Source organism: Battus philenor, unplaced genomic scaffold (assembly GCF_028537555.1).
Source record: "Battus philenor isolate CCGP_79_NKW_IND1 unplaced genomic scaffold, ilBatPhil1.0.hap1 SCAF_2, whole genome shotgun sequence".
NCBI lineage: Eukaryota > Metazoa > Arthropoda > Insecta > Lepidoptera > Papilionidae > Battus > Battus philenor.
Window position 1 is genome coordinate 14,254,186 of NW_027181682.1, and position 16,568 is coordinate 14,270,753.

The following is a 16,568-nucleotide window of genomic DNA, read 5'->3' on the forward strand; positions in this document are numbered from 1 at the left end:
TTTCTCATCCAAATACGTTCACAATTTCTTTCAAATAGATTAAATTAATTTGGTATTAGAAAAGCACTGATGCCATCTGCGAACTGCTAACGAATCTCCGATTAAGCCAAGCATGAAACGAGATTCACCCCTTAACGTCAGCGGAGTCTCAAGTGATCCAACCTTATCAACGTTTCTACTTCTCTCTTAGAGACTCGGGAAAACTTTAGAAATACTGAATCGAAAATTCTACTCAAAATATATGTTTAACGAAATGGTAAGGATTTCTAGTCAGCGCTAAAGTAAATTCACCAATACTAAAAAGTGTAATTGAAGTGTCAAATAGTCTTTTTTTATATGTATTTAATGCGTCGAGAGTGAATAATAATAGCAACTATTTTTTTTCCATTAATGTACCTTCACAATAATAAATTGTTTTATTAAAAAATTATAATTTTAAATGTACGAAATAAATCAAAAAGATATGAATTAATATTACTAATTTCATTTTAAAGTTTTATTCATATGGATTAAAGCTCATGTGTATTTTCCTTATGTCGACTTAGTTGTCAAAGTATATGAGATATTATTTACTACGAGATGAGTTTTAAAAAATAGGTTTTAATCTAGATCTGAATTAATAAATTCGACTTTTACATTTTAAGACATTTACTGTAATTAGCATAATCAAAAAAAAATCAAATATAGTAATCAAAAAGTATAAAACCTACCAAAAAAGATGCGACGCACGTGTTTTCACGTCGTAAATAAATCAACGTTCCATTTTCAAAAATCGATGTAGGTACGTTGAGTGCAAAATTTTTCGGCACTGGTTCTCACGGGCCGACCGACGGGAGGCGCAATTCATCCCCACCTCGTAACCCAAATCCCCCTCTCCCGCTGCGTCTGGTCCCGAACCGACCTCGAAAAGTCAAGGATCTAAAGTCTTGAAGGAAAACTCGCGAAAAATCAACCTTTTCGGACACGTAACAAATGTGCTACAATTAGACGGCAAAGCAAAGACCAAATTCTCGACTCGACTTTTAAAACTATTTTGAAATTTTGGAAGTCCTTAAAAGTACAGATAACTATACGTTTCGGCTTAAATATATTTTTTATATATTTTAATAGATAAAATGTCCCTGACTTGCAGAACTAAGTTTGACTCACAGAATTATTTGAATACTAAATAAATGTAGTTTTTTATCCTTTTAATATCCTAGAGTAACACATGAATTACACCCCGTTCTATTCAAACTCAATAGCCATTACTTAATTGACAATCAGACACTTTGGGCTGAAATACCACAATCGCCACGATTGGCAGCCCGGTTAGCGATCGCAGTGTGGTATTATAGTATGCAGAGAACACTAGCTACCAGCTAAATAATTTACAGAATATATGACTGTTCAAAGATTTTACATCTTACATTCAGTGTTAAAATTGGAAATATAAATTACTGTAACGCAAAAAAAAACAAGTGAGGATATTCGGTCAATAAGCATTGACCGATGCAGAGAAAAGCTCAAATAACAGTCGCCCTAAAAATAACAGCAATTTATTAGAAACCAAATAATGGATGGCATACGCCCGATCAATCTTTGTCAGTGATACTGAATTAAATAAATACAATTTTCCTCTGCCTGCGGTTAGGTTCACCGATACTTTTTGGTTCGTTTCAATGCGTACCGTAGCGGTAACTGTAATATTGATACCGTATTTCGGTAATAAGTAAACAAATAAATCGACAAACAACTTTGAATTCTTAACGATCCTCTGTGTAAGAACCTATTAAAAGTTTTATTAGTTTTATAATATATTGATCACAATACGCCAACAGACTTACTATCAAAAGTCATTTACCAGTAGGAGCCTTTTATTATCGATTTAAAGTCTTTATTATAAATAATACGTTTTTTTTCATCATCAATCATTATCATTATTTCAGCTGTAAGGCTTTCGCAGCTGGACCTATGTCCAGAGACCAAAAGCCTATGCTTCTTACCTAGATTTTCAATACGACTAGGTCTGCCTTGTTAGTAGTGAACTTCCCACGCAGCGGTGGCCGATATGTGGTCACCACTCCAAAACCTAAAACCCCTGCGGCCATCTGTTCTGCACGTGTGGCTTGCTACCCACTGCTACACCAACTTACCAATCTGCTAAGTTATGTCGGTTATTTTCGATCGTCGACAGATCTCCTCATTCCTTATTCAATCTCGTATAACGCTCTCCATGGCTCGTTATTTAACTTTATGATATATATACTAGTTTCACCTACCTTTATTAATTTATCTTTGCACTGCCTAAAGGTTAACAGGTACAATGGCTTCGGCATTACATTCGCCCTTTTTCATAAAATGTACAAAAAGTGTTTGAATTAATAAATGAAATAATTCTATTGATCGATCCAAATATTTAATCGATCAAATGCGCAGCATTCGAAAACAAGGAAATAATAACACGTTTCTGCAGAAAAATAAAAACTATTTCCATGTATCATCAAATGCGTCACTAAATTTCGTTTACAAAAATAACGCATTGAATAAACATGTTTGCGGATTGATAGTGAAGTGCACTCGTCATTTGTTTTTTTATATAATACCGAATAATAGATAATCTAACAACGTACGCCTAAAATTATCATTGAACAGATATGGACTGGCACGTGTAACTTTTTGTATTATGCAGCCAATGACCAGTTTGCGTGGTCACTTCTGAAAACTGCATATTTTAGCAAGTTATTTATCAAATGCCGACTTAAACGGTATTTGATAAACAACTAAGCAACACAGCCTTGTAAGTTATTAAAAATTTAGTTCGAGAGTTTCTTTGCGTTATCAGAAAATACTGTGCAATGAACGATGGCCTTTTAAAACGGATATAAAACGCAAATTTTATCACGGCGCAATGTCAACGACCCCTTTATCAATTTAGCAAGATTTCGCGGACATGCACAGTCGCGACATCACCAACTGCCGATAAGTGGCGATAATGTAATTATACCATTACGGAGTATCTTGCGTAATGGTCGCACACCTTGAAATATGGTTTAACTTCTTAAAATATCAATTAAAAATAATATTCATCTCATTCGCCACACAATATGCATGGGGGCATGAATAATAAATTTATATTATACCAAAATATATAACATTAAATTTCCATACGCATTTATAAATTTAACGTATTTTTTTAAATATTAAGGCAAGCGCTCGGGATTTCTCCATCGTATCCAAATAGCTTGACGTAATGGCAAATTAAATTGTAAAATAGATGGCCCCCCAGGCCTTAGGGTTCTGGTGTTCAGATCACGAATCAGAATTCGGAGCGTTTGCGTATCACTTACAAGGTGGATAGATGACCTTGAGATCGAAAGGCTGAACGCAAGTCGCTGTCAACCGATCTTAATGTAAATCTATGAAGGGGAAGAAAGGTTCAGCAGTATACAAACTGCAGCTCAAATAGTAATGAGGAATACTTAAGTTCCCCCTCCCCATATGCGTTAATTATATTTTTTTTATATTAATTATATTTAAAGAGAGAAAAGTGCTTTGTTGTAAGTCAACGTAGCAGATTTAAATAACGAATGAACGCTGTACTTTTTTATAATACTTCCATAAAATCTAAGTCGCCAACTACACAAACTCAAAAAACATCAAATTGCTACGTGTCTGGCTGTAGTTTAAAAAAACATTATCTATTCATATACATATGTATATGTATATATATGTGTGTGCATATATATACGTATATATGTACATATATATATATATATATATATATATATATATATATATATATACGTTCTCGTACATATATGCGTTATTGATTTAATACACATAAAAAAACGATTGAAAGATACATTAATCAAGAAACAATTGGTTTAAAGAAAATTTAAGAAGTTATGATGACACCAAGAAAATATTAAACTGGCCATGACATAACTTACACATAACAACGCGATGCTATTTCAAATTGTACTTTGTTCTCGCCTTGAAACGTAGTGTTTGATTGACCACAGATTTTAATAAATACTGCATTTTCCGGGAAAACAACAATGTAAAGTTCTTACAATACTATCTACAATAATTATTTCGCCTATTTCTTGAGTGAAAGATAGTTTAAGTAAGCGGGTCTATATAAAATATATTCAATCGATACCTGACCGATACCTCATCTATTATTAGGTGTCTCTCGAGGAACACGCGACGACTTTGTGAAATGGGTCACTAAAACCTTTCAAGATCTATTACGAAACCAATATAAATGGACAAATATTACCTGAATATTTAATGTACTGTAATACTTGTTATATTTTTACTATTACTAACATTACTGTATAATTACGCGACCTCGGTACATTCTTATCATGAAAATTATATCATCATCACCCGTCCACTACTGGATACAGACCTTCAACATAGATTTGTAACGAAAGCGATAGGGAGCGACTTGGGTTGAAACTAAATTTATGAGAACAGAATAAAAAAACAAAATTAATAATACCTTTCCTCAAATATTCATTTACAAGTAATTTTGAAACTTCAATTATTCAAATATGGTATTAGTTATTAATTTACTTAAATAAGTCAACAACTATCTATATTATAATTTTTTTTTTCATAATATACTTTTAATGTTATATTAAATATAAAATAAAAGTTAGAATAAATTTTTCTCGTAGTGTTTCAAATATTTGCAATTCATTTTTTTTAATTCAATAATAAACCTAAATAAAATGTCATACGATTATGAAAGTGTTATTAAAATATTTAATAATATTTTAAATTATAGTCTAATTTTAAATAACCAAAAAAACCTGCACGTAATAAAATCATCCTTCTAATTTGAATCTTCTCTAAACACTTTACATATGGCCTCCAGTGACTTGCATAAAATTAAGTGACGTATATAAATGGTCGCAGTAATAGCGTTCATGGAATGCAATCCACGAACCTAATTCTCTAACTCGAAGTTGCTAACCAAACTCGAGGCCGAGCTAAGGCCGTAACTGCGCGAGCACGTGACCCTTCTGTAATACGACTTCCTGAACTTGGGAGCCGACTCGATGAATTTTTGAAGCTTCATCTACATCAATATTGTGGTGTCGTTATAATTATATAAAAATTAACACCCTTTTATAACAAAACTTCGTGTATATACAGAGGCAATTGAAAATATTGAAATAAATATAAATTTTAAAGAATCATTAGTTTCTAGATTAAAAATTAAGTCAAACTAAGAAATTATTTATTTTTATTTAGATTAGCGATCGCAGTGCGATATTATGATACGCAGAGGCCGCTGCTACCCATTCTCTGGAAGCTTGTTTATTATTAATGACAATCCAATATAATTAATACACAAAGTATTAATTATATTATAAATGTATCCCGAGAAAGTAAGTAGTAGTAAGTAATAGTAAAACCTGGCATTGAAATAAGTTTGAGATATTTTGCTGGCCAAGGCTTTATACCAAAAGGTACGAATCGGACCTAAACAGAACTATGAACTTGTTTCCAAAATGGACAAGAGAAGAAGAAGAAATGGACTAAATCAACGCATATTCGATCGAAATTCGAAAACATTTTTTTCTCAATTTCACTGTCTTACTTTTTATCATTGCATTTAAGATATGAATTAATCCAAAACTGCGTATATTTATCTCGAAATAACAGCTTATTGGAATAACTATACTATTCATTCACCGCAGATAATCCTCGCCTAAAAGTACGACGTCGGTTTGAATCGACATATTCGCCGCAACTTTATAGTAATAAATGAAGGAAATGAATTGTACCAGTTCCTTATCAAGATTAGACGTATATATAGAACATTAGATGACAGCGCGTCCAAAAAAAAACAGATCAAGGTGTGTCAGTGGAAATTTCCGGACCGTTCGCTTCTGTGTCATATACGAGTTTCATTCGTTAAATTTTTATCATTGACATTAGGCGCTACATTATCAATGTTCATAACTACAAATCGCCTATTTAATTGCGAATTCAACTTGATAAGATAATTACTTCTTTATAAATTGGATTTTAATAATATCCTGCGTTATATATTTAGTTCTAAGAAAATTTCTATTTTACGTATGAAATAATCTTTGTCATTTTAGCACACAGATGCCCACTGCAAAGCTTAGCCCTTCCAAAAAAACATCCATGGAGAGATTTGTGAGCAATGTTAATATATTATAATAATGCGTAAAGTGTGTACTATGTAAGATTGTTTCCCCGAAATCGAACCCGCGACTTCGGGGTTATGCTGTTTTAATTGCGTTCCTGTCAGCTCTTTCAGTAAATCACTTAATAATACAAAAGTGCACACACGTACAAAGTCCTGTTTATAACACTATTCTAAAGCCTTACTAATAAATTATAATAAATTTAATTAACTCCATACGTTTTTACATAGAGTAATAAATAAAACTATACAAATTTGATAAAAATTGGACTTTAAATTTACTATTTATGATATATATATAGTATCATAAAATCAATACGATAAATGAGAATTTTTTATCCTTTATGTCTATAAAAGACACGCTTAACTCTAAAACCGGACACGCATATGTGACTTTACGTTTTAATATAGCAATTTATAATTGATACTAAACAAAACATTAATTGCAATTTATGCACGTACCTGTGTCGATATACTTATAAAAGTTATGCTATAAATATATATATACTATACTTGTAAAAGTTTAATCTTTGTTTTAGATGATTAAAGTCTTTGGCATACGTAGATTTTTCGACATTGGAATGAGTTGGAAAGAGGTTTATATTAACTATACCTAACTACTTTTAACTTTTACATTTGTAAATGTCTGGCAATAAATAAAAAACAAAATGAAACTCACCTTCGCAATACAGCGTGACGTCGGCGAGACTCTCCGAGTTCCAGAGATTCGCGAACGACGTGGCCAAATTCGAGCCGAAGCTGTTCCATTTCAAACAGTACTGCTGCTGTTGGGAGTCCATGCCCGGGCCGCCTCGTATACCTGCCCTGTATCAATAAAATAAACGTTATTTTTTTAAGAATATTATAGTTCTGGGCGTTTGACATCGTATGAAAAAACGGACCATTAATAATATATATCGGATTATAATTATAAAAACATTATTAAAGACATCATTTTAGATCATACAAAATTAAAAATATGTCTTTAACGTAAATATAATTATAAGCGAAATAATTTAAAACGAATTATAACTACCATCGCCCTCTGAAGAACTATAAACCGATGGTTCTATAAGAAATTCATTATAATTTGGATAGATTTTAAATATAAGTAGTATTACCGGGATATCAAACGTCTTAACAACTTTAACATGTATTGTGGTTTAAGATAATACGTTACAAACAATTTTTAACAGATATTAGAAATATAATATTTTATTTAAAACTAATTTAGTGTAAAAATGTCTTGTGGGTATATATTTGGCAATCTCATTCGATAGGTTTCTGTTGAAATGAAAATCCACCATAGTGAGTACAGTCCCCCAAAAATACCTAATTTTCTTGAACTATAATCCGTAAAATCAGAGAAACTTAGCTAATATAATCAAAAATTAAATAATTTTAAGAAATATGACTTGTGCTCCATAGAGTATAAATAAATGTAACAAATGTTACGAATGCCTTGGACAGTAAGACGCAACAAGTCGCTCGACCAACTCTAGATTACGACTAAGCTCTCCACAATGTCCTACCAACGAGTCCTAAGTTATTTTGGCCATATCACCCGTAGACGACTACTTTGTAAAAGACCTTATGGGCGATCACCTACCCATTAGTCTGATCATGTCAAATCAATAACTAGACTCATTACTATTGCCCTGAGGAAAAGCAGAAAGCATTCATATTTTCACGCCAAGTCTTCCCAGACCTTCATAAACAAAGAAAATATTTAGGAGAAAGAGTATATATTATTACAAACACTAAAACTACAAAATTAGGACGGCCAGTAATCGATATCGCACCGAACAACCCTGCCTACAGGTGGCGCCATCTTGACACAGTTTTACGATAATTCGACACAGTTTAGACAGATAACTTTTTTATTAAAATATATGTATTAAGAATAATTTGTAATTACTGCTAAAATATAATATGAATGACAAACTTTCCATGCTACAATTTAAATTTATGTGATAACAAATGATAAGTCGAATACCGTTAATCTAAACGTTTATATAGTACACTACCAAAAAGGCTTATTACCAAGCAAGTCTTCTTCGTGTTCTTATTTGGAGCTCAGTCTTAGACGTAAATAAAACTACGCGTCAATACGTTCCAGTTAAGCGAATTCCGTGGTCTTATCGTAGAAACAACGCATCTATTCTGATGAAAATCGGAGTGTCCACTAGCTTTTCCACTATGTGCACAAGGCGGATTTTCGATTTTTTCAGTCACATAGCCAGGGAAGACATAGACAATTTAGGAAATCTTCTAATTACCGGAAAAGGAGATGCATGGCGACCATGAGACCACAACCTCATGCGCTTGTTCGGACCGGAACAGACTCCTTAATATTTTCAAAAATGGATTACGATGCTCAGTAGTGAACATTACGACGAAAGGAGGAAGAATACACTACTAGAAACATTTTATTTAACTACAGCCGGTATTTATCAGTTAGTGATTTCAGTTCCAAAAAGGTCCACTACCTACTTCACTTTTCTAGAGCAATGGGTCATGTTTCAAACTTATATCTGAAAGTTATTAAACATGTTACGATATGACAAGTCTGTCTAGATGATAAGAAATTCAGCCCATAAATATTGGAGCAAAAAGAACTGTATCGTTTTATCTCATAATTATTGCCATCATTTAAGCCATAATCCTCCTGGAGATCCGAAACGGTCTATATATGTCGTCCAGAGACAATGAGCTTGGCAATAAGTGACTGACCAGATTTCAACGCCAAGAATCATGGTGTTGATGCCATAAGCAAGCCATAGGTAAAATAACGTGTGTAACCCCTAGGTTTTTTTTTGTGGTTTACCAATATTTATTTATACTGGATTGAAAATAAAACAATAACAAACATAAAATCTTCTTTAGATCAAACTATACTAAGTTCCTTTTTAAGTACTAAATATGAAGAGTTCTTCAATATAATTTCTTACTGTCAGTGTTGAGTCGCAGGTAATCAGATTACTTTGTCGACTCCTACCAAATGCTATTTACGGAGGATTACACAGATAACTAATTTAAAGTATAAAAAAAAAGGGTCCATTTTTATATTATAGGATTATTCATTATACCGTCTATAAAAAGAATGCTTAAGTATAAAAACTTGTAAAAGATTTTTATATCAACATAAAATGTACATTCCATATTCAAAATTTTTCAGGCAGTATAAAACTAATGATGTGATGATGATAGCTTTTTATTTTATTATTAGCGCTAAAAAATAACCGCTTAATTATCCTAATTATAGATGTTCTAAATTCGAACTCAATCGGTGACATACACCTCATATCGCTTCCATAAATAAAGCACGTTTTAAAACAAAATAGTAACGTGAATGCCGAATTTTAATATTATATTATATGTGGAATATTGGACATTAACTTTATATGTTTGACTGTTATTTATCATAAAATTCTTTATAATATATCAAAGAACTTTAGGTCTATGTCTTGAGTTGATTTGTTTTTAATTATGATAAAAATTACCTTTTTTAGTAATCATTTTATTTATTATTTTCGGAAAACTAACAATGAGATTAAAAATTAAGTTCATTTAAAAGTTTTCACAAATATTTGAAAAAACAATATAAAAGGTTGTCAAATATCTCCCTTCCGCCTTTTTGTCTTTTGAATTTCGCGGCTATGTACAAAGCGCTACAGAGCTCGTATCTGGCAATACTATACATAGTTTGAAAGGTCTTGACATAACCTACAAAACGACGCTATGCATGATTAGTTTGGATATTGCGTTCAACAGTTATAGACGTGTAAACATGGAGTTCACTAACGCCGAAATTCGCGCTATTTTAAAGTTTTCCTTCGTTAAAGGCAAATCCGCTAGAGAAACGTTCCGTGAGATTAATGGTGTTTTGGGGGATGGTACTCTATCACTTCGAACCGCGGAGGAATGGTTTCGACGATTCAGAGCCGGCGAAAACGACACCATGGATAAGCCAGCCGGCGGAAGACCTGTGACGACAAATACCGATCAAATCATGGACTACATCGAGTTAGACCGGCATGTGGCATCTCGTGACATCGCCCAGGAGATGGAAGTTAGTCACCAAACCATTTTAAACCATCTGCAGAAGGCTGGATACAAAAAAAAGCTTGATTTTTGGGTGCCGCATGATTTGTCGCAAAAAAAACCTTCTGGACCGAATCAACGCCTGCGATATGCTGCTGAAACGGAACGAACTCGCCCCATTCTTGAAGCGGATGGTGACTGGCGACAAAAAATGGATCACATACGACAATATCAAACGAAAACGGTCGTGGTCGAAGGCGGGTGAATCGTCCCTAACAGTGGCCAAGCCGGGATTGACGGCCAGGAAGGTTTTGCTGTGTGTTTGGTGGGATTGGAAGGGAATCATCCACTATGAGCTGCTCCCATATGGCCAGACGCTTAATTCTACCATCTACTGCGAACAACTGGACCGCTTGAAGCAGGCGATCGACCAAAAGCGTCCAGAATTGGCCAACAGGAAGGGTGTAGTGTTCCACCAGGACAACGCCAGACCACACACTTCGTTGATGACTCGTCAGAAGCTACGGGAGCTCGGATGGGAGGTTTTATCACATCCACCATATAGCCCGGACATAGCGCCAAGTAATTACCACCTGTTCCTGTCCATGGCGAACGCCCTTGGTGGTGTAAAGTTGAACTCAAAAGAGGTTTGTGAAAAGTGGCTGTCCGAGTTCTTCGCAAATAAGGAGGGGGGCTTCTACGAGGGAGGTATTATGAAGTTGCCGTCTAGATGGAAACAGATTATCGAACAAAACGGCGCATATTTGAACTAAATCCGATCACTGTAACACTTTTTATAAAGCATTGAATAAAGAGCAAAAAAGCGGAAGGGAGATATTTGACAACCTTATATAGTTATGCTGTCGGTAATATACTATAATTCTGTTATCTACATATATTTTAAACTTCCATCGACGCAAAAGCAGCAAAAATTGGGTAAAATGGACTTTAAAATTAGTTATCAGATTGAGATTAACGGAGTATTGTTTTTCTTTATAAGGTATCGTAAGTTATAAATATATTTTACAAATTATTTTTTTTTAAAGTTGCAACGAAATGTGGCAGCTTTATTCTTTATGGAAATCGATATCCTTGATCGAGTTTCCACACCGCCATCGGGTGAACAACCGTCTTGTGGCAGATGCGGGCCCCGAACACCAGTGGCCATGAATTTTTAATATCCACGACTGCTGGGCGCCGTTCCCACGTTACTGTTCTGTTACGCGCCGTTTTTACTATTCGTTAATGTGACCAGTGTTGTTACTGCTCGTCACGTTGTACCGTGTTCATTCGGTATCATACCATACGCGAACTAAATAATATATCGATATTTGTATGGTACAACACTAATATTATTTTCTTATTTCTAAAATTAAAATTATATTATTAAATTAACCTAATTTTAGCACAATATTTATTTCATCGAAATGTGCCGAATTTTGCATGTTGACTTATTTACATGGTAAATATTTTAATGTATACATCAAACATTGTTAAATTTGATTTTAAAAAAATTACTATCGATTTTCTGGCCGACTCTGTTCAGCAGATCAGAATCCCGAGCCGATGGTAGCTTACAAACTGAATGCACTGACCTTATTATAATGTTAAAAATAATTAACGATTAAAAAGTGCTTGTAAATTAATTGCCAACTTGAATTAAATAATTTAGAAAATAAATTTGAAAAAAGAATGTTTATCGCTTTCAAGCGTGCACAGTTTATTGTACCAATAATATACTATGAAGGTTGGTTAAACATTTTATTGCATACTTTTTGTTGTGAATAACCACATATAAAAGTAGCGGAAAAGTACGTTCGACATTCATTATTCGCCAGCAACGCAAGTAATTCTAATTATCAAACAGATTATGAGAAAGAAACCATTTTTTTCAAATACAACGTCTCGAACTTGAGTAGCGAGTATGACATGAATACCTAGTAGCGAAAGTAGTCAAATGAAATTTACTACGGTGTGCTAACACGTGATAAATGAATTAGAACGTTTGTTATTATTAGATGAAGACATTGAAGGCACTCGTGGGTGATTTTACGGATTTTTTTTTCCTAATTATCTCTGTGTACATTATAAGAAGAGTGCTAGAAGAACCCGATTTAATATAATTAGATACAAGCAAGAGTCCTTTTGCGCGCTCATCCGAAAAGCGCCCACAGCAAACTCGGACTGGTTTCTTTGTGTTCGCATTCACAATGCTTACTACAGTAATAGAACAAATACAATAAAGCTTTATTATCACTTCAAAATCCTTCACGCTATTTCCATGTTTTTTTTTTTTAATTTATGTTAACTCGAAGACATTACACAGGAGTGTATTGTAAAAATGTACAGAGTTGCCCACAAAGGAATAACTCGCCACGCTTGGCAGAAGGGCTGGTGATCGTTATATGGTATTATGGTAGGCAAAGGACGCTGCAATCCATCCTCTAGAAACTTATAAGTATTGATAATTCTATAAAATTATTAAACAACGTGTGAATTATATAAGATTGTATTCCGAGAATCGAACCCGCGGCCTGATATCAAAAGTCTTAGGCTTCTACCTCTGGATTACCATTGCTGGTATAAAGCAATCTAATGTAATTCGACAATTTTCACTACAAACGGTGAGACAATTGCTTTAAGCTCATATATTAAATGTATGATAATACAACGACAAGAATCGAACAGTACGATCGCTTTCATAAACCTTAAACCGTAATCTTAATGATTGACATGATTCTCATGGACATGATAAATTCGATAATTAAAAAGAATAATTCAAATATTTTTCTGTACATCGAAATGTTAAATGGATTACAGGACAGTTACATAGTGAAATAATAATAGTTTTATTCATATTTCAAACGTATGACACAATTTTCTAACATCAAGGTTTGTTTGTATTCTGTATTGTGATGCTCTATAGACAATACCATAGAATACGATAATCTTATGTTAGTTGTTTCTTAAATTTAAATTTGGAACTTTAATAAAAATACCAGTAAATAGTAAATAATTTTTAGTATACGAATATCAAATTGTTTCTCTCCTTTCTGAAAATTCTTTTTTTTTATGTCAACCTAGATATTCATATATTGTTATTAAAATTCCTCCTGCCATTAGTAGTAATAAATAGTTTTTTTTATTTTTAATAAAGGAAAAAATGTAAGAATTGATTTCTAAATGATTCGAGTACAATAGTGAATTATCATAAATATTTTATATTAAACCACAACATTACTGCCAAAATTTATTTAGGTTAGTTTAATTTTAAAATTCAAAACATAGATGTTCTAAATATGAAAAATATTAACCTGTAGGCCTTTGTCATAAATAAAACTTTATACAAATTTAGTTAAAAAATAGTACGTAGCGGTATTCTCGTGAAATGATTTTATTTGGTTTGTTAATAATGTAAGTACACTGGCCTAACAATGCCGTAATTTATTGCTAGAGACACCGTGTGAGTCGTATATTTTTTTTTAAAGAAAGTTAAGTGAAATAAAGTTTGAAAGTATTGTTTATGGTTTCATATTTCGCATCGGTTATTAATTAAATCCCGGGCTCGCCCTGGAGCCAGCGAGCGTAGCGGCTGAGCCGATACCGTATCGATTTGATTCCCAAGCGCTCCGTTACAGCCTAACTGTACATTTGCATGCGTGCACGTATACCTCGGCTGGCATTAAATGAGCCGAGGTATCTCTATTGTAGTCCCTGCGCGTAGTACCGACAGAGGGGAGCGGAGTGGACCAATTTGGGCTGGTCTCTGTCGAATTTCGGCTGCGACCCGGTTCCGGAATGCAGCACACGCGCAGGCGTACTAGTTAGAACGGTGGGCAGGCGGTGGGGGGACGGTTGCATCGAGTTGCGCAAACTGCCACAACGGTCACTCGAGGCCCGGAGAAACCCTGATTTTATCGACACACACTCACACATAGACACATAGTAATGTAACAGATACGCTCATACAAAACAAATAAGAATGTACATCAAACCTTCTTAGTATAGATAAGAAGAAAACATCAGTACCATCTGTCAAAAATTTCAGAACTGTTTATGATATCCGATACCGTGACTTTTCGTTTGAATAAAATTAACTACTAGTTGACTTTATTTATGAACAAAAAACGAAGTCTTTCAACGCATAGGCATCCACAACAAGGTATAAGCCTCCCCCAAAGATATTTATGGGGGAAAATACCATAATCGTCACGCTAAACAGGCAGGTTGGCGATCGCAGTGTGATATTAGAATAGAAGCCGCGACGTATGATCGCAAGTTTTAGTCCTCTAATAATATATGCAGCTATAGTTGGAATATATGGGTAGGAATTTAAGGTAAATTTCTAGAAAATATATCGAAACTATATTGGCACACTTTATCAATCGATATTTCTAACAAAAATTTATTTCCTGTTGACGGAAATTGGTTCGAATTCTTACATTTGACTGTACATATGACTAAACTACATTTTGATTTATCTACAAACAATCAATTGTCGTAGAAAATTCTGTAATCTAAAGAATTTTTTATTCAAAAACTTTTAAATTCTTCTAGACTCAAAGATGTAACTTAAATGTAGAATTAGTAAGTAGCAACTAAGAATATTTATAAAACTGAACAACATAATAAAGTTCAACCTTGTATCGTTTTCAAGTTGTAATAACTAACAAATTTTACAAAAACCGAAACAGTTAACAGTCAACTGAGAGAAAGGCGATCCCGACTGTGACTACAGAATATGCATTTCTGAAATTGAATTCATTGATTCAGTTCTGAAAATGAATTCTCAGAACACAAAATGATTTAAAAATATGTATATGATTTCAAATAATATAAATAAAAAAGTATTTTTAAATCAGGTATAGATACATGATTAAACATCCTATATATTCACATATGTTGTTCCTGATAAAGGACGATGCTAGCAGCCTGAGACCGATCACATTGCCTATTTTTGGGGGAGTTGTATGCCTTTTAAAGGGCGTCTATCGACTGCGAAGAAGAAGTATTTTAATATCATTCACAATTTTAAAATTAGAATTCATTATAACCCAGTTATTCAAATTGAAGATGGTATGACGATCGATGTAAACATGTGTTAAAAAAAACTTTATAAAGAACCTTATTTATTGTTTGTTATACATCCATAAACCAAATAAATAAATAAATAAATAAATAAATAAACAGTACTACTATGTTTATGTCGATAGGAGTTATAAAAATGTATTACCAAAAATATTTGAAAAATATTTTATTATATACAGGATGGTTTCATTAACAATTTCACACGTTATTCCATGTTTCTTTTGCAGTTGAAGCAATAGGAATCACACTAATAACATGTTTTTTTTTAATTTATACATTCCCTCCTTCCCCCACCATCATTTTGTCTCTACGGAACGAGTAGGAAGTCAGCCCAATTACACTGGTAAACCTCGATCAAGTTTTTGGAGGCGTTCCAGGAGTTTCGACTCAACGTTTCTGATCCGCACAGCCCGAGTGTGTATCGATCTGTTGGCTTCCTTATTTCCTGAGAACTATAACTCAGGCCTCTCAGGGTCAGACTGAATAGGTTCCTGAGTTTGTGAGCTTCATCTTAGATCACGTCATCGCTTCCACCAGGGGAGTTGTTGGTCAGAAGCGGAAGTTAGCGTTACAAAAAACGTGCATATTTCCAAAAACTGTGGCGTGACTAATAAGGTAATGAGACTCTATCATTGCATTCGGCGGTAATTTTTGGTACCGTTGTAAGCACTTCCAAGGTTTGTAGTCTCCACGACCGCGTACTGTGGTAAACAGTGGCTTTGTTACTCGTAAAATAAATAAAAAATATAAACGATGATTCGTTATAAGTGTAAAAGCCTTACATGCGTAAATGAATAGATCGTTTATCAGTAAAAGCCTTTAAAACTCTTTAGCCTTTATATAGTTATAACCCGAAAATTTCGAAAATAATTTATTTTTTAAATTGAAATCACGCAGGCCAATAACTTCTAGCACTAAAAAATTTTCAGAGACATAATAAACAATAATTAAAACCCGAGAGTTTTAAGTGAAAATTTCTACTTACTTTTTGATTACAAAGTACATAGATTGTCAGCAAATATGGTATACATTTTCTCTTTAAATCTTTTACATTTACAACTAATCACCCTGTAATATTATATGTGTTTTGACTGTGTTTCTTTTTACAATTGGACAATGCGTTTGTCTAGAACAAGCGATTCTTCCCACAGAGTGATTCTGGGTCACGTGACTCGACAACGTCACGTCGACAATTCGACATAAATGCATTCGCTTCCTCACAAATAGGATACGAGTATACCGCAGTGAAACAACGTAGTAAAAA

General features: G+C 33.5%; 1 protein-coding gene across 1 annotated transcript in view; it reads right to left on the bottom strand.

Annotated features, from left to right (window-relative positions):
• Nucleotides 1-6,993, bottom strand: part of chinmo (Chronologically inappropriate morphogenesis) — a 28,934-nt gene extending 21,941 nt beyond the window's left edge. The window contains exon 1 of the mRNA XM_068765364.1: nucleotides 6,852-6,993. Within this exon, the coding sequence (XP_068621465.1) occupies nucleotides 6,852-6,972 (121 nt within the window). The 5' untranslated portion in view covers nucleotides 6,973-6,993. The remainder of the gene's footprint in view (nucleotides 1-6,851) is intronic.
• Between the last annotated feature and the right edge of the window lie 9,575 nt (nucleotides 6,994-16,568).